Source organism: Ursus maritimus, unplaced genomic scaffold, assembly GCF_017311325.1.
Source record: "Ursus maritimus isolate PB19 unplaced genomic scaffold, ASM1731132v1 scaffold_23, whole genome shotgun sequence".
NCBI classification, from domain to species: domain Eukaryota; kingdom Metazoa; phylum Chordata; class Mammalia; order Carnivora; family Ursidae; genus Ursus; species Ursus maritimus.
This window is the reverse complement of record NW_024424786.1, coordinates 5,704,900-5,732,419: the sequence shown is the minus strand read 5'-3', so window position 1 is coordinate 5,732,419 and position 27,520 is coordinate 5,704,900. Positions and strand designations below refer to the sequence as shown.

The 27,520-nt window shown below is 47.1% G+C and overlaps 1 protein-coding gene across 2 annotated transcripts in view; it reads left to right on the top strand.

The window, feature by feature from the left end:
- PLEKHA7 (pleckstrin homology domain containing A7) overlaps window positions 1-27,520 on the top strand; it is a 206,641-nt gene that overhangs the window by 122,380 nt on the left and 56,741 nt on the right. For both annotated transcript variants that reach the window (XM_040638858.1, XM_040638859.1), the window contains exons 5-9: window positions 11,986-12,097; window positions 12,840-12,944; window positions 15,541-15,613; window positions 16,926-17,026; window positions 23,780-23,955. In XM_040638858.1, the coding sequence (XP_040494792.1) occupies window positions 11,986-12,097; window positions 12,840-12,944; window positions 15,541-15,613; window positions 16,926-17,026; window positions 23,780-23,955 (567 nt within the window). The remainder of the gene's footprint in view (window positions 1-11,985; window positions 12,098-12,839; window positions 12,945-15,540; window positions 15,614-16,925; window positions 17,027-23,779; window positions 23,956-27,520) is intronic.

Genomic DNA, 27,520 nt, shown 5'->3' with positions numbered 1-27,520 from the left:
AAATTCTTTTGATGCTCATGGCCCATGGGTCATGATGCCAGACGGGTTGGGGTCTGACTTTGAAAGCATCAGTACTATTAGAAAGTGGATAGGAGGTAAAGATTGCCTTGTTCTGAGACAGAACTGCTATGTAAAGATAGAGCCAGAATGTGGATTCTCCACATTCCAACTTGGAATGAGCATGTTTAAAGAATCCTGAAGGTCAGAAGCTCTTGGGAGGTCAGTGGGTTCAGCCCCCTTCCTTAGCCATCCTAGAGACACGGCTGCCTGTCATTTTTAAAGGTCTGGATGGAGACTCCATTAGAACACCTAGCTTGGGAAGTTACCAACTTTAATAAAAGCTTCTAGAGAAATGCAGACTTCCCATCACTAAACACCTTTGTCTTACACACACCTCCTTTTCCTCGCTATTAAGACTTTGTCCCTGTCCACTTCTGAGAAGGTAGCCTCTTTTATCCTCCGAAAATATCTCTGTAGGTAATCGCAATTCCATCCAGTTTCCAAGAAAAAGATACTCCTTTTTTCCAAGTGTCACTTTTCGCCTCTAGGTCACATTTTCTGGATGTCATAAGGACTGCTTGCTTGTCTCAGGTGGTGGGTGCAATGTCTGGGTGAGCAGACACATTCCTTGAAGCAGGCAGAATGTGCTTTAGGCATTGAGAGGAAAGGAGGATTCCTATGAACTGATGTGGTGGTCCCTGCATTTACTCCTTAAATACTAAGTGCCTATATTGTGTCAGGGGCTGTGCCAGACTCTGCAGTTACAGCAGCAAGCAAGACAAATGTAGTCCTGTCTGCGAAGAGTTGACAGTAGAGTAGGGCAGATAAATAAACAAGAGATCACGAATGTGATAAATGTTCTTGGTAGAAAAAAGCATAGGGTTCAATGGGAGTTGATAGAAGAGGGTTCTAACCTGGCTTAGGGATTGTGGGGGGCCTCTTCACAATTGAGACCTGTCCAGTCCCAGTGCCCCGACCTAGGCAATGACCTAGAGGGGAAAGAGGGTAGGGAATGGTGGATCTATACCAGTTGAGTTAGAATGAAAAATGAGACACACCAGATGGACTCTGGAGGTACAACTAGACTTGGGAGGTAAAATTGACAGGGCTTGGTAATTGATTGGCTCTGATGGGGATGAAAGAGAGGGAAGACTTTCTTGAAGTGCCTGGCCCTAAATTGGAGGAAGGGGGATTTAGATAAGGGGAGATAAGTGTGCACGTGTGTGCATGGGTTGTTCACAGCTGAGGGAAGTGTGACCGGCCTTGGTGGGGTCAGAGGGCAAGAGGGACTGGCTTATAGCCCAGGTTTACGAGGGGAGTGAGGACATAAGGTTAAAGACGGAGTTGCAACCAGTTATCTAAATTGCTTCCTCCTGAAATACACCCCAGTTTACCCCTGGTGCAGCTCTGGATGCAGCATGATTTCACCTCATAGAAACCCAGTTTTTAAAAATGTGCCAACGAGGGGTGCCTGGGCGGCTCAGTTGGCTAAGCGTCTGCCTTTGGCTTGGGTCATGATCTCCGGGTCCTGGGATGGAGCCCCACATGGGGCTCTCTGCTCAGTGGGGAGTCTGCTTCTCCCTCTCACTCTCCCTCTGTGCGCTCTCTCCCTCCCTCCCCCTCTCTCTCATTCTCTTGCTGTTTCAAATAAATAAAATCTTAAAAAAATATATTTGCCAACAGAGAAGACTCCTGTTTTTTCCCTTAGAGGAACTTAACTGCTGTGTAGTGTGTTACGTGTTGAGGAAAAAAGACCGAGATGGCTATTCATGTGTCCTTTACACATCAGCTCTCAGATTAATGTGGTGGGTGGAAAACTGGCTCTTTTCTTTTTCTTCTCTAAGGAGTGTCTGTTGAGGCCACGTGGACTCCTCTTGCCGGAGCCTCCAGCTGAGGTTCTTGAAGTGAATCCTTCCACAGCAGTGCTTTTCAGTGTGGTCTCTGCACCAGCATCACCTGGGAACGTCTTAGAGATGCAGATTCTAGAGCCCCTCCCCAGACCTACTAAGTCAGAGGCTCTGGAGGTAGTATTTTAAAGGCTTCAGGTGGTTCTAATTCAGGTAATAGTTTAAAAACCCCTGATTTAGACAACTTGCTATTTTCATACCTCCTAAATTACTGCTAGATTCTTCCTTTCATCCTTAAATCGGCTCCAGATACCCATCATTCCCTGGGCTGCGGTGACAATCTTAGATGATTTTTGGTCAGATAATCTTGGGCTCCTTCTTGTGTGGGGAGAAAAGCCAAACTGGGCTCCATGGTGGCTTCCTTGAGAATATTGCTGTGTGGACAGATAACACATGTATCCCACTGGTGGCGTGGGGCTTACCTGAGCTTCTTGGTGTAACAGGTGTATGCCCACCCAAAGATGACTTCCCACCTGACAAACTGGAAGCGTGGAGAAAAGAAATAATGTGAAAGCTATGATGAGTGGCTCCAGAGGATATGAGCTCTGAGTATTTTAGTTTCTGTCAGTAATACAAAATCAGCCAGGATAGGCCAGGGTCTGCTATGCTAACAACAGCATACAAAATCTCAAGACAGAAAAGAATTAAGGCTTATTTCTTGCTTTAAAAAAAAAAGATTTATTTGAGATAGAGAAAGACAGTGTGCAGTCAGGGAGGGGGAGAGAAGCAGACTCCACTAAGCGAAACCCGACACGGGGCTCGAATCGCATTACCCTGAGATCATGACTTGAGCTGAAATCAAGAGTTGGATGCTTAACCAGCAGAGCCACCCAGGCGCCCTTGTTTTTCACTTTAGCTCCATGTCCATCACAGGTCATCTGAGGGATCCTGTTCCGTCATTTGTATTGAGGGGTGCTCCATCTCTGTGCTTCCGTGATGGCCAAAGCCGAGAAAAAGGGAACTTGGTGAACTGTGCACTGCCCTTTTACTCACACTTCATTGGCTAAAGCAAGTCACATTACCTCACCTCGCTTCACGGGGCCAGGGAGGTGCGTTTCTACCATGCATCTGGGACGACTATCCAAAGTAGTTGTTGGCCAGCACTAATGACTAGATAATCCACAGTCTAGATTTATTAAGGGAAGTAGGACCTTTTGAGTCTGTCACTGACAAGCTTCTTTTGCTGCATGATTAGAGGGTTTGATTTCTCATTTCACCTTTTCTGTTACATGAACTAGTTCTTTGTCAGAACTGTCAAGGCAGGTGGGTATCAGTCAACAGGTCCTACAGCCTTGTTCCCCAGGGGACACTTCTGTACCCCCAAGCCAACAGGCCTGTGGAAATCCCACTTGGAAGAGTTAATGTAAGTTCAGGCTACGTTAATAAAAGTACAACACATAGAGAAAGGAGAATAGTTCTGTATATCATGGTGTTTGTGGACTACTCCATCCATTCATTCCAAGTTTATGGAGCATCAAGGACATGCCAAGCCCCAAATACTTTGATCTGGGGACTACGTTTCAAGAGGAATATTGAGCAAATGAGAGGAGGGGGACCATGATGGTGAGGGGTCTGGAAACACTGTCCTGTGACCTTTCACGGTTAGTCTGCAGGAGAGAAGATGAAGGAGGGTGTGCTGTAAGTCTTCAAGAGGGGCTGGCAGGCAGAAGTGGGGTCTGTTTATTGAGTGGCTGCCAAGGCAGGCATCAGGTCAATGAGTAAAAGTTCTAGGCTGCCAAATTTTAGCTCAGTTCATAATTTTCTAGGAAAAGAGATTTCCTAACATCTCTTGTTTGGGGATCTAGAATTTTATCTTTAACATTAAATGAAGGAATCTACCTCCTAGACTAAGACTTGGCTTTTTCCATTAATAATAATATTGTTATTATTTTTATAGTGAACATTTAGAGCCCTTAGTATGTATTACCAGGTACTTTTCTAAGTGGTTTGCATATATTTATTTTTTTAAAGATTTTATTTATTTGAGAGAGGGAGAACTTGAGCAGAGGGGAGGGGCAGAGGGAGAGGGAGAAGCAGGCTCCCTGCTGAGCAGGGAACCTGACATGGGGCTTGATCCCAGGACCCCGGGGATCATGACCTGAGCTGAAGTCAGACTTTTAACCTACTGAGCTACCCAGGCACCCTAGTGATTTACATTTATGAGTTTTATTTCCACAACAGTCTTATGAGGAAGATACCCATTATGGTCATGGATACTGAGGCACAGAGAGGTTAAGAGACTTGCCAAAAGTCACACAGCTAGTAAGTAGCAGTTAGGATTTGAATCCAGGTAGTGTGGCCCCAGATGCTGTGCCTCCAAGCACTCCAATACTGCCTCTCATTAGAGTGGTCTTCGAGAGACAGTCCTCTTCCTTGGCTGTCCTTAGGTGTTAATGTGCCGACTGAGTGGGCTAGAGATTTTTATTTTATCTGCAGTAACGAAATTTGATCTAGTAACTTCATTCTTGCGTGAAAGATGCCAAGCCTCCTTGGTAGTCTTTTCTCCAGAAAGTGTTCTCCAGCTTTTCTACAGGGCCTCATTTCCAGTGATTGGGTCATTTGAGCTCCTCCTTTTCAGCCTCTTTTCCTGATTCTCCGTGATTTTCTTGAATTGGGAGCTTGCGGTTTGCCTTTGTGGCTTAAGGGGCCACACATAGGGGCCCTCCTAAAGAGATAATCTTGGCAAGAGGGACTTCCAGGCTGGGGCTGGGGCTAGGCGCGGGACCATGTTCTCCTCAGAGCGGGCTGTCCAGGAAGCCGCTGACAGACGCCTCCGCAGCTCTCTGGGAAGAGGAGAGAAAAGCATTCCGGAGCTGTGACGCTGGCAGCTGACTGACAGCAGGCTGTGTACGCTGATCCCTAGGCTCTGTCAAGCATTTGATGTTGAGGTGGGGCCTCGTTGAGAGAGACTATGTGTTCTGGAAGTTCAGAAGCCTGCTGCTGTGCTCAGAAGCCAGCTGTAAGGCACCCCAGATCTCCTACATTCCTTCACCTGAAGGGAACCCTTTCCTGGCCTGACTCTCCTGGCATCCTTGTGACGTTAGCTTGTTCCTTCCATTGGAGTCTGAGCAGCCCCCCGTTTTCTCCTTGGATTGTTTGGAAAGAACTGTAAGTTGGAATTGCCTGGAATGTCATGAGTGGTGTTTGGAGGATGCCACTTAAAAAGATATCTTGCTGAAGGTAAGAATTACCTCCCTGACCTTTGACTGCTTCAGGGGTTCATTTGGTAGAAGCAGGGCAAGACTCTCCCAGGCATATGCCTATTATGGGCCTGGGGGTAGGCTGTCTCCTACTGCTAGGAGACGAGAGGCTGACTCCTGCTCCTCCCGCAGTTACAAGTTCGTAAAAATTTGCAGTGAGAGATGAATAGCACAGGAGGGGGGTGGGGTTCACTACAACTCTGAGCCCGGAGGAGTCTGTCCTGCTGTTCATCTGCACAGCCCGGATGGTGCGGCTGATAGAACCAGCACCTTGTCTCTCCAGCCTGGCAGTCTTGGGCTAGCTTTGCCTGTTGCATTTGGTTGCCATGGCAGCAGAAAAATGAGGAAAAATGGAAACATCTGGCAAGCAGTTGCAGGAACTTGACTGTGCAGTTCTCCTTCCTGGTCCAGGAGACGGCATTTGTGACGGTCACAGGTAGGGGGAGAGGTGGTGCTGGTGTCCGCAGCATTCAAACCCCTGGGTGTTGACTTGGCTTTGGCGTTGATGTCTCCAAGGGCACCGGCACTGGGGGCGCGGTCGTTGCCACGGAGCACTCATGTCTGGGGCTCTGTCTGTGCGGGGTGAAGATGCTGCAGTGGAGACTGCCGTGTGTGGAAGGGAAGCTGCTGCTTGCAGGCATTTTGTTTCTTCCGGGGACTTCCCCTCTGGTCCTCTCTTACCTCCCTGGCCTGGGAAGCTCCCCCGCCCCCCGCCATCTGCATTAGAAAGGGCTGTTTTCTAGTGAGGGGAGTGGCTGCCTGGTAAGCCAGGGGGAGCTGAGAGGCTAGAAGAGGGCTTGCCGATGGCTGGAGTTAGCATTGTAGCATGTCTGAAATAGCACAGCAGAGATGGGACGAACAGTAGAGGTCAAGGTCTGGTTCTTCTCCAGCACAGACTGAGGCACAGGGAGTGGACAGCGGACAGCGGAAGAGACTGGTCCAAGGTCATAGAACCGAGCAGGACTCAGGCCGAGTTAGAGCAGTGCTTGGGTTTGGGGGCGGAGAGGGGAGCACATGGGGCTCACCGGGCTGTTTTCATGCCAGGTGAGGGCTGCTCTTTGGGCTGGTTTCCAGCTCCTGAGGTGGGTGGGGTGGGGTGAGGAACTAGAGCCTGTGTTCCCCGAGAGGATTTGGGTTCGGGGGGAGGGGAAGGAACACAGGAAGCCATAGTCAAGTAACAAGGCCTCACTTGCTGAATGAAAACCCGTGTCAGACAGCCTCCCCCCGGGTGTTGGGAGTATACAGTGAGCGTTGGCGGTCTGTCTGTGTATCTGTTTCTCTGAGAAGAGGGGGTGTGGAGGTGTCTGCCTGCTTGGGACAAGAACTTTCTTTTATTCCTGCTTTTCACTGTGCATTGCTTTTCCCAAACCCCTTAGGTGGTGGGTGTGAGCACTTTAAAAAATTTGCTGGTGGTTAGTGAGTGTGCTTTTTCTCATGCACCCTCTTCTCATAGCGTTAATTCTGGCTGAGCTCTCTGTGTAGAATCCTTGAGGACAGAGCATGAATTTGGGGGCCTATTTTTCCAGGAATTGATGGGATACAAGCGACATCTCATGATGGCTTCTCAAGGGGGGATTCCCAATTCCCCATAGCTTTCCAACCTCCTGGGCAACGAACAGGAGTCCAGTCCCCCAGCCACAGGTTTATTATACTTTAAAGGACCCCCACCTAGATAAGGTGCTTATAGGGGTGTCTCTAGGAAATGATTTGTTTAGAAGTTAATTGTTTGGCACCTTGAACTTTCTGGAGAGAAGTGCCTTGGAAATAAAAATAGAGTGTACCCGAGATTTAAATTCTGGGGTCCCCACTGGTAAGAGCCACAATGATGCTTTTCATTTAGCGCAATGCGTCATGGTTTTCAGAAGATCATTAGAATCCACACAACCACCTTGTGAGGTGAGAGTAGTTTTCACCATTTTGCAAAAATGGAAACTGAGGCCCAAAGGAACGATGTGACTTGTGGAGGAGGGACTAAGCTGCAGAGTTTTGTTGAGACCCAGTTATTCCAGGCTCCTGGTCTTCCCACCACCCCAGGATCCTCTTGGTTTGGGGTTGGGGCTTGGGGCTGGGAAGAGCAGCAACAGCCTGCTTCTGTGACACCTTGGGACTTGCCATGGGGTGGTGTCTCTGTGGGAAAGCCCAGGGTTTGGAGTCTAGCTTCTGTCTCAGACAAGCCATTCATCTCACTTAGCCTCAGTTTTCTCATCTACAAAATGGATATGGTAAAGCTGGCTCTTCAGGATTAAGTGACATAATGCAGGCTAGGTGCCTGGCATGCAGCAGGTGCTGGACAAGTCCAGCCCCGGCCCTCTGCTTGCTTGACCTTGTGCACCGACCCTGAGGGTTGCTGATTCTTGGCTTGGTGACCTACCTGTTAAGACAGTGATAGGGTAGGGAAGGGTGTTGCTGTGATCCCACTTGAGCTTGCTCCTCTTCATGATGTTGACCGAGAGGCAGCTGGGGATCCCGTTAACCAAACACACCTAAATTCAAACCCAACAGAAGAAAATGACTTCTGAATTTATAACCTCCCTCTCACCACACGGTCATTGTTAATGTGCATTTCCTGGGTATGTAGGTAGAAGAAGCAGTTCCTTTTATAGAGAGGGAAATCGAGGCACAGAGAAAGTGATTTCCTGTCCAGGCTCACTTGACGCATCCTTCAGGAAGTTTAGGATGAAATCACTTTCCTACTGGGCTTCCCCAGACTGATTTTTGTCTAGTCCTAACTTCTTTTGTTCGTCTCAGCTGGGAGGCAGTTGAGTTAAAACTCCAGCTCACTGTTTTGAACTTCAGCCCACACCCCTCTAGCAAAATAATCAGCATTCATGTAGCCCAAGCCAAGGAAAGAGACGTCTTTGTTCAAATCATCCCACTGTTCTTTGGGAATCCAGAAACCTGGCAAACAGGCTTTTAAGTTAATAGATTTTATTTAATGACACCAAGAGTCTGCCTTCCCATAGCGTGTGCAGGTGTTTGGTCTCCTCTCCTGGGATCCGTGTGACTCATGTGCCTGAGGGCATGCTGTTAACTGAACCACCTTTCACAGCTGCTCAGCTCAGGGGCACAGGCTCTTCTCTGAGGGAGAGGACGGATCTTGAGTGAAACCCGTCAGGAGTATACCTCAGTCTGAGGAGTTGAGGACGAGTCAGTCTCTGCCCCACCAGGCTCTTAAGTGGGAACCCTCCTGTAAGATGAACCTTTCAGTATTGTCTTTCTTCATGAGGGTATCCACATAACACCATCGATAGTCCCATTGTTCAAAACAGTGGTAAACGACCTCCAGAACTTTCCATCCAAGCCAGCTTTTCAGTAAAGTGGGAAAATTGTTTTGGGGACTTTTTTGTTCTGTTTTGGGGTTTTTTTTTAGGTGGGGGGATTGGTGGAGGGGCAGATGGAGAGAGAGAGAGAGAGAGAGAGAGGAGATTCTTAAGCAGGCTCCATGCCCAGTGCAGAACCTGACATAGGTCTTCATCTCAGGACCCTGACATCATGACCTGAGTCCAAATCAAGAGTCGGACGCTTAACTGACTAAGCCACCCAGGCACCCTGGGACTTTTTAAATATCTTTATTTTTGGGTACCAGATGGTGTCCCAAGCATGACCACCACCTGTTTTTTGTTGTTGTTGTTGTTTGTTTTTAACTATTTGTAATTCCAGATAACTAGCTATTTCCAAAGTCGTATTTACTCTTGGGATATCTAGGAGATCATTACCCTTATTGCGGAGATTCAGAGAAACATCCTCTGAAGGCAGACCTTGTCACTTGGCTGAGTGGATGGCTGTGTGCACCTTGTTCTTTCAAAGAGCCAGGTCAGGGACTGCCAGGTAGACGTTGAAACTGTTGCTTGAGTCGGGAGCTGTCCCTGCCCATGGGGAGCCCTGATGAAGACATTCACTGTTTATGGAGACAACACGGTCTCTTCTCTGGGGCAGATATAGTTTTGGCTTTAGTCATATCACCTGATAAGCCAGCATTCTCTGGGTGTGGCTGAGCAGAGGTCTCTGTAGAATGAAGATGGAATTGTCTTCATGTTTTTCTTTCTCCTCCTCTTGTACTCTGCCACCCCCTCAACCGCTGTGTTCCACTGTCCCTCACTGATGTTCAGTGTTGGGACCACAACCAGTCCTTCTCCAGCTGAAATCTTTTCAGAGTTGGCTCCTTAAGTGGTGGTTGTACCTTCTTTCCTCACCCATCTAAGGCTGTAGGACAGTACTATTGTCGGGAGGAGCTCCCTGGCTGGCCACCATCCCCAAATGGGATGGGGACATGGGGCTAGAAACCAGGAGCTCAAGATTGTAAGGTACAGAAATGGTGCAAGTGGCCATCTATCCTGAATCTTCTGGGCCAGTCACACATCCATCCAAATAGCCTTTTCTTTGTCCCACAGTGGAGAAACAGTATATCCAGTTGATGGAATGTGATGTGGTCATTTAAAATGATGTGGATGTGGGGCGCCTGGCTGGCTCAGTTGGTGGAGCATGTGACTTTTGATCTCAGGGTTGTGAGTTCTAGCCCCATGTTGGGTCTAGAGCTTACTTAAAAAGAAATAAAAATAAAGAAAGAAATGAAACGATGTGGATATGTTTAAAATAATGGAGAAAATGTTTAACTTACAATAAGCTTTAAAAAATTAAAATGCAAAATCATAAACATAGTATATAACAATTACATAAAAATGAAAAAGCACTCTTCCCCCCCCCCCCCCCCCCCCCCCCCCGCCAAACCAGACATATAAAAAAGAGTGGAAGTATATATACCAAGTGTTAAAAGTGGTTTTCCTTTGGATAGAAAGACTACGATAATTTTTTTCTTTCCTTTTAGCTTTTTAAAAAATATTTCCCAAATATTCTATAATAATTCTCTGTGTCTTAAATGGGAGCAAATTAAATTTGATAAATCCCAAACAAATCTATTTTATCATCAGATTTTGTGTCCTGAATTTTGGCGTACAGCTACAGCCGCCATAACTGAGAACTCATCTTTGTTTCAACCTCTGGAACTCCGAACATCAGGCAAGGCTAGGTTCCAGACAGACGTTTTGGGCATAGTTCTAACTGGAGGCAGGGGCTGGACAAGGCAGCCTCTCAGGACCCTTCTCACCCCCCGCTGGCTGGCGGTGATCTCTGTGCTGCATGCTGCTGCCAGCAGTGAGCGGGCTGAGCGCAGTGACATTCTCTGAGTGGGGAACAGTAACAAAAGTCTGGCTGGGATGGAGGCCGGGGGCGGGGAATCTGGAGTGAGTGCCTGAGCTGATAAGGAGCCAGTGATCTTTCTGCCTGGTGGGACTTGCACTTCCAGCTGCCAAGCATCCGGTAGAGCTCAGCCCCTCGGAAAGCCGGTCCCGCGGCAGTGGGCCTGCTGCTGGCACAGCTCAGAGAGCGCGGTGGTCACGGCTACTTCTGCGAAGAAGTAATGGTGCAGGGTGTCGGGGCTGTGTTTTGGGGCGCAGGAAGGATCACTTATCCTTGGAGCAGTAGTGGTTTTGAAGGAAGCAGCATATCTCCAAGGGGGAAACTAGGATCTTCCGTCGTGGCACCTCTGTAAAAGTGAGCCTGGCGAATGGACACCCAGAGTGCTGCTTCCTCGCCGAGTCTTGTCTGGATCCCCCGTCTCTGCAGGCTCCTGCCCCAGGCCTCCAAGTCCGATTTCCTCCACTCCTCAGGCAGGGAGCCTCAGTGTACTGCAGCTGCCTGGATCGTGTTGCCCGTCAGAGAACCCAGCCACAGGACAAGGACACTTAGACTTTGAGGAAGCCTTACTGATCCTGCAGTTAGTAGAGTCTGGGAATCAGGCATCAGGCTGTTCGAGGATAGGCATTGAATTTGCTGGAGGCACTCGCTGCCACCCGGGCTTGGGAAGACTGGCGAATGCTGGGGCTGTGCGGAAGCAGGTGAGAGGGGTTCTCTGTAGTGTCTCTTTAGTGTCATACTGAGATGTTCCCAGAGTTTTGGCTCTCCCAGGGCAGGCAGACCCTCTTGATGGGAAACATGGTGTCTCTAGCTGCTGTTGGGGACACAGAGAGGGGATCTTCATTGGGGGCCCAGGCATGTTTCATTGCTTCCTGCTCCCAGGCATGGCACAAGGGGTTAATATCTCTGATGGTTCTATTTTGGGGCAAAGGAGTGTTCCTAGAATAGGACTCTTTGTTGAGTAATCTATTTTGGGAGGCAAGCCCCACTGGCGTTTATGTAAGCGATTCTGTGTGTGTATCTGGGGGTGTGGATGTGTGCGCAAGTGATTTCTTATTACTAATTATAAACAGCTTCTTTTGGGAGCCAGAGAAATGGAGGGGTGTGTGTGTGTGCGTGTGTAAGGAGTATGGGTTGCTCTCTGTGAAGAGTGGTACAACTGTGCGTGCCCATCTGAGTGGGCAGTTGCCACAGACACCTGAGTAAGAGAGTAAACGTGGGGACCTTAGGACAGCAGGCAGGAATGACGGCCTTGGCCCCTTTGTGGGGTGTCAGCTGCAAAGGTGTGCCCATCTACTATCGTCTTGATTCCCTGAAGCACCTGGACATTGCAGTCCTCTGGCTACAGTCTGAGTCAGGTGGTCTCCGAAAGATCAATCATGGCACATCAACCAGTTCTAGTCTGGAATGAATCTCAGCTTCCACTTTTTTTTTTTTTTTTAAGATTTTTATTTATTTGACAGAGAGAGAGATAGCCAGCGAGAGAGGGAACACAAGCAGGGGGAGTGGGAGAGGAAGAAGCAGGCTCCCAGTGGAGGAGCCCGATGTAGGGCTCGATCCCAGAACGCTGGGATCATGCCCTGAGCCGAAGGCAGACGCTCAACGACTGAGCCACCCAGGCGCCCCTCAACTTCCACTTCTACTGCAGTGTGGTACTTACTGGACTCTCCTGTGTCTTCCCACAGGCCACAGCCACATATGTCGAAGCAAGAGAGAAACCAAAGACCGTCCAGCATGGTCAGTGAGACGTCCACAGCTGGAACCACGTCCACTGTGGAGGCCAAACCTGGCCCCAAGGTGAGCTCCTGGCCACTTACTCCTTCCTTCCACCCTTTAAGATTTTGCAGATGCCCATCGACCCCCACCATAGTTTTGTGAGGGAGGCGTGTAGGAAGTATCTTCCCCAAATGACATATCAGGAAATTGAGACCAACTGGGGTAGTGTCACTTGTCCAAGAAAACAGGTGATTGCTGACAGAACCAGGACTGACAACTAAGTCCTTAGATGCCATCATCATTTTCCTGGCTTTTCTTGGGAGGGCCACACCTCTGTTCACAGGTGTGTTACGAGACTGCCTGATGAGATTTGTGAGGAAAGGTGAGATGTGGGACCATTGACTGAGGAGCAGGGAACAGAACCAGCATTGCAGAGAAGGGGCGCAGAGGACCGAACCCAGATAGGACGGTAAATATCTGGAAATTGGCAAAATTTGTGACCAAAAAGTAGCTTTGCTCCAGAAGGACTAGGACATATGAGGACCAACAGCTGCTGGAGAAAGTTGATGGAAAAATCCCTTTTTTTCCTCTGTGACCCAGATGGGAAGCTTGCTAGGTCTTGGATTCACCTTTGCATTAAAATGCTGTGGCCATGTGGCCGCCGGTTCTGGTCTCCTTGCTATTCTTTTGATCAACAGGCACTGCCACTTAGAGTAAGGCAGGGGAGCCTACAGCTCTCCTATCATGCAGGTGCATGATAGTCATGCAGGTGACTTCCCAAGTCCCCTAAATGGTGCTAGAATTCGAGTCTGCTTTTTCCTAGATCATGAAGTCCAGCAATAAAGTCCACAGCTTTGGGAAGAGGGACCAGGCCATTCGGAGGAACCCCAATGTTCCAGTGGTGGTGAGGGGGTGGCTGCACAAGCAGGTGAGGACACTGGGAGGGGAGGGTGGGAGAGGGGGATGGCTCTTGCTGATCTCCTTCCTTACCCTGGCCCCTGGGAGCTGGGGACAGACTCATAATAAGCTCTCTGCTCCTGAGTTTGTCTGAGGCAGGTGTGCTGTCCATTTTTATGAGTGGACCATCTGCTCAATGGCTACAGCTTCCCTCCCCAAACCCACTTGACCCTTTGGGCCCCCAGTGCTATTGGCTGCCCTGGGACCCAGGCACTGGTGTGTGGGTGATTCAGCATGAATCCAGCCTTACCACCAATCCCCGGCCAGCACTTGTCCTCTTGATGTTAAAGAGCCTTTGTTATCATTTGGTTGAAAAATCCCATCTTTTCCTCTCCTCTGGTCTAGCACACATGTCTGGCTCCCCGCAGATTCCTAATCAGCCAAACTCAGCCCATTGCTTCCTCACCCCTTACCTCTCTTTTTTACCCAACCTACTTTTTCTGGGTCTTGGTGATGGTACCACCATTCTCCTAGGCAACCTGCTTAGAAACAGCTCTTCTTTCTCCCACATCCCTTCCCTTCGGAAGCCCTGTCAGCTCCCCTGAGGCTGTCCTGTATCTCTAAACTCACCACCAATTGTTCTGTCTCTTGTCCTCTGGCCACAAATAGGCTGTGAGCTCCCAGGGTCAGAGAGCATGTCCCTTTTGTCTCCTTCCTTTTCTCCTTGCCATCCATCCATCTGTTCGTCCATCTGTCTGTCCATTATTTACCAAGTGCCTGCCGGGATTTTTTCTTTTTCCCCAAAGATTTATTTACTTTAGAGAGAGAGAGAGGAGAGAGAGAAAGAGTATGCAGGGGGGACGGGCGGGGGGGGGGGAGAGAATGTTAAGCAGACTCTGCACTGAACGCAGAGCCCAACATGGGGCTTGATCCCACAGCCTTGAGATCACGACCTGAGCTGAAACCAAGAGTCAGACTCTTAACCGACTGAACCACCCAGGCACCCCCGCCTGCCAGATTCTAAGTGCTTCCACAGCAAGTATAAAGAGGTGAATAACATGTGGTTCCTGCCGTTGAGGAACTCAGTCTACTGGGGAAACAGACATATCTCTCACATGTCCTATCGTGGCCCTCACAGTCTTTCACATATCATAGCATCAAAAAACCCCACAAACTCCAAGAGCTATGATGTTAATTTTTACCAAACGCTCTGTGGGAAGACAGAGGAAGGCATTGCATTGCGCACCACACAGAATCCCTAGAAGACCCCTTGAAATCTCTCTCCCATCAGATTCCCCAGCACAGCTTCTGTAGCTCTCCAGCCTTCTCTGTCAGACAGCGGGTTGGCACCTCTCTCAGTGATACCCTCTTCCCTCACAGCTTTGTCTCTTTCCTTGCCTCTCTGCCCATCTCTTTTACCTGAATAACCTTCTGACTTTCCCATTTGCATCCCCATCCCCATTAAACAGAAGTATGCTGCTTTGATATGTGGAGGGAGAGGGAAGGGGCTGTAAGTAGTTCTTCTCCCCAGCCCCCACTGCCCAGCCCAGCAACTGTAAGAGGCCTATGTGGAGTGCTGTGGACACACAGCACAGAGAATGTAGCTGTGCTTGGGGGATTCCTAAAAGGCTTCCCAGAGGAAGTGACATTTGTACTAGGTGTGGAAGGATGGAGAGGAGTTTTCCAAACAAAGCAATATGCCAAGATCTTAGAGATCGTCTCGTCAGAGCAGAGGGTAACACCAAGAAATGCATGAACTCAGCGAGTTAAATTGGTTTTTAGCACTTTAGTAAGTGGAGAATGGACAAACTTGATGTTGTGCTTAGGGTTAGAGACTGACATACTGTTATTTTTTAAAATTTAAACTTGTCAAAAACTTTTGCAGAAGGAAAACAGTTTTAACAGCTAAAAGCAGCTCTGGAGTTTTCCTAGGTTTGGGAGAAAAATGATCCTACAGCACGCCTATTTTCCTACCCTAGCCTTGTTTTTTTAGAATTTTCACAATCATCTAAAATGTTTCTAACAAATGTATTGATTTATATTTTAGGTGCGTAAAGACAAATTCATGTTATGAGGCAGTTTGATAGCAAGACAATCCAAGTCTCTTTACACTGAATGGAAGGAAAATCCATGGCAAAATTAGCCCCTTATGATAGAGAACTGGACTTAGTCAAATGAGAATGTTGTTTCATCGATTAATTAGCTAACTTAAATCCTTGTTTCATGCTATGTAAATCAATTTTCTCTTCAGCATAAGTGAAGGTATTTTACAGAATAGCACCTAAATAAATAAATAAATAAATAGCATCCTTTTTGTTAAAAACTGATTTCTTTCTTAATGGAAGAATTATTTTTTGATTTCACATCTTCCTTTCTGAAAGAAGGATACTTAACATTAATCTGTTTCCAGGATACACGTAACACTTCCTGGGGACAAACCATCGTTGAATCTAAATTTTAATGTCCTATTAAAAAATGGCCATGCAATAAAAATTCATTAATTCATTAATTTATTGAAAGAACGAGTGGATATGGGTAAGTTTTGGTTCTAGCATCACGCCGTGCATGATTGGAAAGGGGGAAGAGTGTGCTCAGATATTGTCTGATTAGTTTTCTTTGCTTTGCAGGACAGTTCTGGGATGAGACTGTGGAAAAGGAGGTGGTTTGTGCTTGCTGATTATTGCTTGTTTTACTATAAAGGTGAGCTGAGGCTCAGGCCACCAAGGGCTCTTTGTGTTGGAGGGGGTGGTGAGGTGATACAGAGGCTTATGTTCTCAAATGCAGTGATTGCCAAAGTGTTCACTTTTACATGTGTGGGTGGTTGGTGACTTTTATTTTTACCAATCCTTGCACTCGGAGTGACATTTGTTGAGTTAAAATAAATAGAATCCAGTTTATCTGCTACTTAGACTCTCCCAGGTCTGGAGTTGTCTGAGCTTCTACCCCATTTGGGACACAGGCATACCTTTGACACAATCGGGAGAGGTGGGAAGAACAGATAAGTCATTGTATTTGTAACTTGCTGTCTGGATCCATCCCCTATAATACTGGATGGACAGCTGGTGAATTGAGTTGGCCACATGTACATTTACGGAGCACCAGTACATAGAGTTAGGGGCTGTGCAATAGTGAGAAGAGAGAGTCTACTTGTATAAGACAAGACTAGGCTGTGTTAGGTGCTTTAGAAGGCGTTTAACGTACTTAAGCAATTCAGGGGAGCAAGAAATTAATTCCATATTGGAGAATAAACGGCATTTGAGTTGGGCTTTTAAAGATACGTGGAGCTTTGCCTGTGTATGAAGGGCAGATGGGCATTTCAAGCAGAGGAAGCAACTTGAATAAAGTTCTAGAAGCAGAAGAAAGTGGAATGACAGACCTGTGAGGCGAGAGTGAGGTCAGCATGAGGGACATAGTAGGAAAGAAGGCTCAGGAGGTGGGTAAGGGCCAAAATGCAGGAGGGCTGTGCCACCAGGTGGAGTAAGATGGACTGCGTTTTGCATTCAGTGGGCAGTCAGCAAGTGCCTTTGAGTAGGGGAGTGACAGGACCAACGCTGTCATTAGGAAGTTACCTCTGTAATGAAGATGGTTTGGAGGAGGAAGAGAATAGACGTAGAAGGTAGGATATTTTGCACACGCTCTAACTTTGCTTATGAGGTTTGCTCTTCCCAGAATGCCCTTCCCCATCCTTTAAAACACTAGATACCACCTTCTGAAGGCTTCTCCACCTCCCCAGACTGTCACTTCTGCCTCTGTGCTCCCACAGCACTTGGGGTACTGCCATATTTCAGGAGTTCACAGGTTGCGCTGAGCATGTTTCCATGCCTGTCTCTGCCCGGCTCGCCTGTGTCATTCCTGCATTAGCACAGAGGTCCCCAGGGAGCACCTGAATGGACGATCAGTGACTGCAGTACTCCTAGGGAGCTATAAGGAGCCCTGAACGGGGGCAGTGGGATGGACCAACCCAGGGAAGGTGCCGCAGAAGGCTATTCTGATGTGTGTTTTCCATTCAAAGACAGCCGAGAAGAAGCGGTCCTTGGGAGCATCCCTCTACCCAGCTACGTGATCTCACCTGTGGCCCCTGAGGACCGCATAAGTCGCAAGTATTCCTTTAAGGTACTGCCCCCTCCCCTCCAGAGCGCAGTTCCACCCTAAGAAACTTTGTGTTCCCAAAAATCGCTTCATAAAGGCAGTTGTTTTTTGTGGGGAGTGGGGAGAAGTTAAGAAGCTAGAGCATTTCGGGTGCATGTTAACAACATTGTAAATTCTTTAAATAAGAATAATACCACATCAAAAGTACTTTCATTTGTATCTGAGCTTCTGAGTCCCCCAGCTTTGCGTAAGTATTCAGACCCCTCTTATCGCTACTGTCCTGTGATTACTCGTCCCCCTCATGCCTTCTTATCACTATAATCAGCCAGTCTAACTAGTGTCCAGCCACTACTGCAAGTGATGGTTCCTCACCATGGATTTACAGCAATTCTATTATGAAAACTTACATTGAGGGTTAGAAGCTCATGTTGAAGAGATTTTCAAGTTTATCTGCTTTATCTTGTCAGAAAGCAAATGGAATCATATTTGATTTGTTTTCTGGATCACTAAAGATTCCCAGGGAACTCCCTTCAATAGTAAAATCCCTTTTCTACTTTCTGCTTGGTCACATGTCAAGTGAGTGTGGCCATGAGAATTGATGGCAGTCCTTTGATGCCTGCTGGCATCTTCAGAGCTGGGCATGGAGGCTCCAGGAAGGTGCTGGTCAGGCCGAAACTTGGGGAATCCTGAGGCCATCTCATTTGGTGACCTCCACACATTCCTTCACTGCTGCTGTTTCTTGGGTCCCTAGGGATGGTGAGGATAGGGTGGGTTGAATTTCTACTTTACTGGAAGTTGAGTGGAAGTCTCAGCACTGGAGCAAGTGGCCTTTGGTGCCAGTAGCTGCGGGGAAACGCCCTCTCTCACTGCTCAGGATACAAGGCAATGACATGCATTTCAAGTGGGGTAGGGGCTCCTGCCCCCACTACTCATGTAGCTTACCTAGTCCCATGTTGGGGGTGTAAGGTGAGTACTGGACATTAGGTACTAAAGCAGAGATTGAACAGAAGTCAAGTTTGCCAACCATAGATAAAGGATCATGGAAAAGCACAAGATAAGACGCCAGCGTTCTCTGTAAGGGTTAAAGAGAGCGTTGGTATATGGTATCCATGGTGTCTGCATCAGCGTCTTGATCTGGAGTCCATTGTGGGGGTGGTGGTTTCTACCTTTCTTTCCTGGGCTGATGCTTTAGCTTTGTTCATTGCCAGGTTTGAGCCGTCCCTCTCTTTCCCTNGGCTGTCACTATCCCCGATGACTGCAGTGTTGCTATAGGTTGAAGATTCTGGGATCCTTCCCTATTTCTTGTTGCATAACATAGTATTGCCTTATATTTGTAAAACCTTTTATGATCAGAGAAGTACTTCTATCCAGGTAAGCTCCTTTAAGGTCGTGGAGAGCCAATGTTGTAAGGTCAGTGTTATTAGCTTTATTTTATAGATTAAGAACACAAGGGTTAGGGTACTTAAGAAACTTGCTCAAAGTCATAAAGCTGGAAGATGATGGTGGACAGAACTTGAATGTGAACTCTGTCCTCTTACAATTGCATTACAGGGAGGGAGGACAGTTTCTTTCTCTTCCTCTCTACTTTTCTTATTTTGGTCACCTCCTGCACACACATTGCAGGAGGTGGGAAGTGATTCAAATTAATGTTCATTGTTATCATTTTAGGAATACTCTTCTATTTAATCATTCAGAAGCCTCTCCTGCTGATTAATGGCTCTGAAAACATTGTGTTCAGTGGGTTCCAGACTGGTCTTTTGCAGCCTTAAAGTCTTCCTCAGAAAACCTTCCTTTCTAGGGTTCAGTGTTGCTACTGGGCAAACAGTTGGGATAATGTTGTATGTAATTTTTGGGGATAGCATTTGAAATATGGTCAAAGTAGCTGATTGTAACTATATATATTTCATCTTAACACTTCACTGGGAGGTGTGAAAACAGATTTAGAAAAACATCTTTTATGTGTCGTAGATTCTTTTCTCTTTGAAAAAAATTTTTCTTAGAAGGACTTCGCCAAGAGTGTTCCTTAGCTAAATTTTTGGTCTGAGAGACAGAAGGCATGCATGTGTTTGGGGATCCCTGTGGGGGGATCCGCAGGGTCTGGGAACAGACGGAAGCTGCTACAGGCAGGTCTAGTGGTGTTCAGCTGGTCTTCCACAGAGGGCTGTGGAAGTGTGAAGGACTTCCCTTTCCCTTGGGCTGCAGCGTTGTTCTTTTAAGGGCCAGGAAGTGGGACCCTGGGGCAGTTCAGGATCTGTGTTCTTGGGCACACTGAGGAATGCACAGTGTTTAGTGTCTTGAGCTTTATGCCTGCTTCTGATGTCAGCTCTTCATTATTTCCAGAGCTGAAATTCTCTGACCGTTGCTAGGGCACCTTGCCTGAGTTTGTTGAGAGTATCTGTGATGGTAGATAGGCACAGCCTGAAAGGTTATATGGTCCTTTCCTTGTCTTTCTTTTTCGACTGTGCTCGCAGCCTGGCAGCCGCTATGCGTTACCAGCTGGTGCAGGATGGACCCTGAGACGCAGGCGGCTCTGTGGGAGGGCCAAGTGGGGCCCTTGGTGGCATCTAGGAGACGTTCTGCAAGGCCCTGACCAGCAGGCTTTTTGCGCTCTGCTGGCTCATCTGGGTGCCTCCCCAAAGAGCTCCTTGAATGCACAGCAAACTCTTGGCCCACGGATCAGCTCTGAGCAAGCTTGCCCCTCAGATCCAGGATCTGGAGCAAAAAGCATCTCCATGTAGCAAACGGTTCAAGGATCCTCAGTGGGGAAAAAGCCTTTATTGGGCTCCTTTGAGCTGCTCTTCCTCTCTTAAGACCAAGGGTTCCTGACCTGAGCTCTACAGCTTCCCAAGTGTCAGTGGATAAATCACATCTTTCCTTTTTTAACCTATAATGTTTCCTTTGATTACGAAGGCAGGGAAAAACAGGTGTCTGTAGCACCTGTGCCTTGGTCACCAGTAGAAACCAGAAAGCTCTTCATACCACATTGTGACTGTTGTACATACCTTGAAATAGCATTATGCTCATCACCACTTTGAAATTACAGTAATTATTACTACATTGCTTATGTGATGATTTATTAAAGAAGCATACATATCATTATACCACATTTAAGAAAATTTTGGTAACTGTATTTCAGTATAACAAATTTCCTTTGTTTTACTTGCATATGTAGAAACATTCTGAGAAGAGTTCTTAGGATTTAGGAAACTGTCCAGAGGGTTCATGCCCCCCCCCAAAGAGGAAGACCCCTGCTTTAGCTTCTGGTTGGAGGCCAGACGAGACACGTGGTTTTTCACTTATTTATATTCAGCCAACTTTCATTGTGCTCCATTGTTCTTCTTGGTGGGATGCAGATTCTGGGGATACCACAATGAGAAGGGTAAGGTCCTTGCCTTCATGGGGCTTATATTCTAGAGTCTCCATTAGCATGGCGGTCATTAGGGGGTAAGAAGAGAACAGGGAAGAGCTGCCCTTTTCCTCTCCCATTTCAGTTTTGTCCTCCATCTACTCTTCTCCACCGCCCTGTCACTATTCTGTCTTGGCTGTTGTCATCCCTCCTGTTGGTAACTAGCTTTCTGCCAGAACAGTGCCTAGCACATGGTGAGTGCTCTGTAGGTGATGTTACTCCTGCTTCAGCCCTCAGACTGCAGCCTCCGATCATTCCTCCACACTGTTCCTGAATTGCACGTCTGTTCAGACTGTGCTCCCACCATAAACCCATCAGTGGCTCCCCATTGCCTGCAGGAAAAAGCCTGGTCTTGGCTTACCAGCCCCACCTTATCTATCCATTTTTAGCCACTCCCATCTTAGACTTTCCCTCCACCCATGTACAGTTGCCTGGGGCCCCAGGGCGTTTCTTGCCCACAGGCCTTTTCCTGAGCTTCAGCCACAGCCCAGAATGTTCTTTCCCCAACTCTTACTGGTCCTTCAGGTCTCTGCTTGGGGGTCACCTCCTTCAGGAAGCCTTCCTTGAGCCCTTTGGATAGGTTAGGTGCCTTTCTTCTATACGTCCGCAGCTCTTACATCACTGCACTGCAAGTGTTTGATTTACCTGTCCAGAGCTTTCACCAGGAAAATTAGCCCATCAGCTAGTTCTACCTGGGTAGATGGGGCTAGTCCCATTCTGCAAACAGAGACCACATAGGGTAGTCATTTGTTAGAGGAGTCGTAGTGAAGTGACTCTACTTACACTTCCCAAGTTTAGGCTTTCTTGTAATTCATGTTTCGTTCTCTGTATATTAGCAATGGGGAGAGGGCAGAGAAGAATCTTCCAAAGTTTCTAGAAAGTTCATTCAATCAGCTTAGATTACTCAAGTGACTGGTCCTATAATAACCTCAACTAACATATCTTTTGAGCCTTAAAAATGGTGGTGCTATAAGTTCCATATATGCATTATCTCATTTAATGCTCACATAGCCTTAAATGGTAACCACCATCATCACCCACAGTCCCATTTTAAAGATGAGGAAACAGAGGCCTGGGGAGGTCAAGCAGCTTCTCCAAGGTTGCCCTGGGGTAAGAGGCAGGCTCACCACGCATATCAGGCTGACTCTAGGGCCTGAGTTCCTACTCAGTTCACTGTGCTGCTCACAGTCAGCCCACAGGTTGGGCATGAGGAGTTCCTTCTTAATGTCAGCAAACGGGCACCATAGTCTTTGTAAGTCATAAACCTGACAGTCTTATCCTTGACAATTGTCATTCTCAGCTGTCATGTCCAGTCCATTCCTAGGTCCTGCTGATATTACCTGCTACTTTTGTCCAGACTCAGGGCGATCCTCTTCTTCTCAGCCCTTACCACTGTCTCTCACCTGTATTCCTGTACCGGTCTCCTGCCCCTATCCTCTCATCTGCCCCAGCCCGGCTCTAACCTCTTCATACTGCAGCCAGAGTGGTTTTTCCAGACAAAAATCTGATCTCCCCACTCCGCCGCTCAAACCCTTTAATAACTTCTCCTTGCTCTTGTAAATGAGACAAAACCCTAACATGACCACAGGACCCTGGTGACCTGGCCCTGCCAACTCCAGTAGCTTCATTTCACTCTGCCCTCTCCTTTTCTCCTTACCAGGGACGCTGGCTTCATCTTTGAGCATATCATACTCTTGTCCACCTTGGGGTCCCACACATCCCTCTGTGCTACTCTTACTAAAATATCTGCTTCCTCTGTAGAGGGCAGCTTAAATATCACTTTTCTGGGACAGTGGATAACCCCTTTTGCATGCAAGGAAGGATATCAGGTTTGCTTTGGTCACTGTAGGGGCTCAGCTGCAGGCTAAGTTTGCCTATACTCTCTTGGAACTAACTGGATAGATTCAGGTATGTCAGTGTCAGTAGTAGGCCCGTATTTTATATGCATTTTGGACCTAGATGTTAGCGTGGGCCACAGAAACCAATGTTGACAGTTCATCTGAGAGGTTTCATCCATGACCATTAGTGATTCTAGAAGCATGTTGTTTCCCAGCTTCTAATTGGTTCTTTCCTTTTGTTTTCTCTGACTGGTCCTTGCATGAGGTCTGTCTTTCAATCTGGATCCAGATTATTGGACCAGTGATCTGTGTAATCATTACTAATTTCTGGGTAGTACCTGGGAACATTGTATAGAGAAGCTCGGACTCAGAGTCAGATAGACCTAGGAACAAATCCTGGTTCCAACTCTTCATTTATTCAACTAACATTTGTTGAGCACCAACTATGTGCCAGGCACTATTCCTGAGGATACTGTAGTGAACAAAATAGACAAAGTCCTTGTTCTCATGGAGTTTCTATTCTGGAGGGAAGAGACAGTTGATAAGCCAACTAGTGTGTAAAATAGATAATGCCAGGTAATGTTAACGGCTGTGAAGAATCTGTTCCTGGGTATGAAGATCGGGGAAAGTTACTTAACATCTCAGACCTTCACTTGTCACATTTGTAAAATAGAGATTCTGTCCCTGCCTTTCAGGGTTGTTGGTACTAAGATGAGATTAAAGTCATGGAAGTACCCAGGAGACACATAGTAGGCATTGATCAGCTCTACTGATCTTCCTTCTTGTATATCTTCCTATGTAGATTTGGTGAGATTTTTCATTACAGAGTTAAGACAGGCCCCTGCCTATCAGAACACAGAGGGAGGAACTGGCCTTGCCTCTTGTTTGCACCCATCCTGGTTGCTTTTCAGTGGTCATTTCTGGTACCTCTTCACGGGCTTTTTGCAAGGATTCATGTGAAAGCACCTTGAGGCTTCCTAGCACATAGTAGGTACACAAGGATTTTCAGTCAAATGTCAAACTTTGTAGTGCCTCTTTGGAGAGAGAGAAGAGCAGCAGCTTTGACGGGAACACATCACATTTCACCGCCACGCTGGGAGGCCCGGTGAATACCTGCGCCAAGCCACCTGCTGTTACTGCTGATTGTTGGCTCAATTCCCGTAATCACGTGCTTCAGAAGAACCCAAACAGGGATTCCGGAGAGTTTGCTTCTACAGAATGAGGGTTTTGAAAAAAAGTCTCTCACAGAAGCCTTGACTGTGTGCCCCTCCCTGAGCAGGAGTAGGAGAAATAGGGACAGGTACAGCTGCAGGGCTTTAGCGCGGGGACGGGACACAGCTGTCACTGGGCTGACTGCACTAGGAAGGGGGAATCCAGCTGTGATGTTTTCCAGGTGTCGGAACAGGCTGGGCGGTGCCTGGGCTTTTAATGTGGAAGAGGGGAGAACGTGGCCAGAGTGTCTTCTTGTTTTGGCTCCCAGAAGTAAAATGTACGCTGACCCCTCTGACCTGGGTTTCCGCCTCGTGTTCACAGGCTGTGCACACGGGGATGCGAGCACTCATCTATAATAGCTCCACGGGGGGCTCTCAGGCCGAGCAGTCAGGCATGAGGACCTACTACTTCAGTGCCGACACCCAGGAGGACATGAACGCATGGGTCCGGGCCATGAACCAGGCTGCACAGGTGCTGTCTCGATCATCGCTGAAGAGGTCAGTCCCAATGGAAGGTCCCTGTCAGAGTACTTCCCACATTAGGTTGGGGACCCAGATAAGAACACTTGGGTGCCCCAAATTCCACCTTGCATTCACTCATATTAAGCACTGCCCTTTCTTTGAGGTCCTATTTCTTGAGGTCCTGTTCTTGAGGTCCTATTCTCCCAGGGAGGAGAATGCATACACGGTAAGGTCCCTCAGAAGTTAACTGGTCCTCTCTTCACTGGGCAGAGAAATGCAAAGACCTGGAAGGGTACAGTGATTGCCTGGGATATGGATTCTTGGAACCTGGTGTGTGTGTTTCTCATTTATCCTTCTCTGATGGGGGGCAGGAGGGACAGCCTGGGGGCACCAGACTGGGGAAGAGGGAGAAACAGATGAGAAAGATCTTGCAAACTGAAAATGTGCCTTAGACTGCCCACCATGTTGCTGGAGCTAGCCAGGGAGCTATTGTCCAGCCACGCCTTCCTCAAGTGGGCAAACCAAGGGTACAATCAAGGATCTTGAAATTCCTGAGTTTGTTGGCTGTGGGTAATTTCCTGAGAGAAGGCACAGGAGGACGGTGACTGGAGTCAGAGGCTCAGAGAGGGTAGGGGAGCCCTGGAAAAGTCAGGGTGTGCCTTTAGCCAGTCCTCCTCTGACGTGGGCCTATTTTTCACTATCTGGACGCCTTGCTCTGCTTAGAGGTCTGTTTGACTGTGGTCTTTCAGTGAGGCCTCAAAACAAAAGGTTATTCTCCCATCAACCTAAAGGCAGGATTTTTCAGCAACTATAAATGGATTTCACATGGTGTGTTTTAGCTTGTCAACCTTTTCCAGCTTACGTGAATGTGACTTTTGGTATTAGTGGTACTTTCTTGCCTCATGCTAGCTTTCTTTTCTTTTTTTTTTTTTAAATAGACTCTCTCTTTTTTTTTTTAAAGGTTTTATTTATTTGAGAGAGAGAGAGACAGCCAGTGAGAGAGGGAACACAAGCAGGGCGAGTGGGAGAAGAAGAAGCAGGCTCCCAGTGGAGCAGGGAGCCTGATGTGGGGCTTGATCCCAGGACCCTGGGATCACACCCTGAGCTGAAGGCAGACGCTTAACGACTTCATGCTAGCTTTCTTGCAACAAATAGACCTTTGGTAGAGAGTGACGACCTTCAAGGGGCCAGCTGGGGGTCTGGCTCTCCCCCTTGGAGTTTCCATAATACTTCAGTCAGGCATTTCCCATGCTGTTTTTTCCCCCGCCTTCTATGTACTTCTCAGTGTCCTAGACTTCAGGGAGGGATTGTCTTTGTGTCTTCTGCACACCTGACAGGGTAAGGTGTCAAATGTCTGGTGAGTGAGTGACTGAAAGAATGAATGAATATGTTAGGACAAGACCATTGACAGTCCTGGAAGTTCCCACGTGGACCCTGAATCAGTAACTTCAGGTGTTCAGTCAAATCTGACTCTACCTCCTAGAATTGTTGTCCAGCCTGCATTTTTCTATTGTGCTCATGATGATGACGTGAAAGCCTCTGCCATTAGCCTATGGGCACTCAGTTCGTAGAGACGTCAGCATTTCCTTCATCATCCCAGGAGAAGGAAACTGGGTACATTTGGCACGTCTTGCTCCCAATGCATATGCTGGTCCCTAATGCTCACTGTTTCCTAGTCTTTGTTTTTCATCCTTACAAAATATATATATATGTGTGTGTGTGTGTGTGTGTGTGTGTGTGTGTGTATGTGTGTGTAGATAATATTTTTATATATTTAATTATACAATAAATGAAGACATTTTTATTACAAAAAATGCAAAAACCAAAGACAAAAATATCCTTAATCACCTTCCCAGGGTAATCTCTATTATCAGGTTGATGGGCATCCTTTTTAACTAAATTCATTTATATACATATTTGAGCTTATAGAAATACTTAAGTTTCTTTTGTGTTTTTTTATTTTTTATTTTTATTTTTTTAAGATTTATTTATTTATTTATTTGACATAGAGAGAGAGAGACAGCCAGCGAGAGAGGGAACACAAGCAGGGGGAGTGTAGAGGAAGAAGCAGGCTCTCAGTGGAGGAGCCTGATGCGGGGCTCGATCCCAGAACTCCGGGATCACGCCCTGAGCTGAAGGCAGACACTTAACCATTGAGCCACCCAGGCGCCCCTCTTTTGTGTTTTTTTAAAGCATGAGTGATAACATCTTGAAAATCCTTTTTTTAAAAAAATGTATTTTATTTATTTAGGGTGCCTGGGTGGCACAGATGGTGCCTGGTTAAGCATCTGCCTGGGATCAAGCCGCATGTCAGGCTCCTTGCTCAGTGGGGAGCCTGCTTCTCCCTCTCCCTCTGCCTGCTGCTCTGCCTGCTTGTGCGTGCATTCTCTCTCTCTCTTTCTCTCTCTCTGTCAAATAAATTAATAAAATCTTTTATTTATTTATTTGACAGAGAGAGAGAAAGAAAACATGAGCAGGGGGAGTGGCAGGCAGAGGGACAAGCAGGCTCCCCGCTGAGCAAGGAGCCCAATGCGGGGCTCAATCCCAGGATCCCAGGATCATGACCTGAGCTGAAGGCAGACACCGACTGAGCCACCCAGGCACACTACCTGAGAGGTTTCTTGAGCCCGTTTCTGAGTTCCCTTAAGGCCCTGGGGCCTTTCCCATCTTCCTCCCTGTCTTGAACTTTCAGTCTCTCATAACTAAGGTCGTTTTCCTTTCCATGGAGAAGATCATGCTTCTTGATGAAGATATGGAACTAAACCCAGAAGTTAAAGCATTTAGCTTTATTTATGCACATCGTCTTCCCCAAGCAGAGATACCTATGTCTCATATTCTTTTAAAGCCCTCCCCTCCTTCGTTTTAATTCTTAGAAAGTAGAAAGTTTGTTTTTGTTTTGCTTTGCTCTACATAAACCAAGCTCAGCTCCTTCTAGACTCTGCCCCTTTTGCCATCATTCCTGTGGGCCCATTCCACTGTGCGTCTGTGCTTGATTTTCCGCCCCTACCTTCCATTTCTTGTGCATGTCCTTTTCTAGCTTGAGCTCTGGGAGCTGCCTGTGTTATTGTACTGGCTTCTTTAGACCAGCAATGGCAGGTGGGTTCTTTCTTGTGTTCCGTTTCTGCTCAATTCATCATGGCTGACTAGGGCACTGGGTCAAAGGTAGCCTAAGAATGAAATCAGTCTTAACAGGAAGAGGTATTGTGATTGAAAAGTGACGCCTGCCTTGAACTGTTCGGGATTAATTTGCTAGCCCATTTTTTTTTTAAACTTTTTCCTGCCTGAAGATGTTCCAATTTTTTTACTTTTTTTTTTTTTTTTTTTTTTTTTTTTTTAAGATTTTGTAATTAACTATCAGATTCTGTTTTGGAGAGGCTCCACCCCTTATCTGTTGGGCTGCCTTCCTTCCCTTTTAGGGTCTCAGGCTATTGTCCCTAGATTTTCTCTGAACTTTTAGCATTTGTTTTTTTTATGCCCTTAATAAATTCTTAAAATCCCATAATCATGCTTGCCTAAAGTTCCTTCCTTAAAACAAAACAAAACAATGTGTTTTACCATCTGAGTCTAGATAAAGGCAGAACAGCATTTTCCCTTAGCTTTC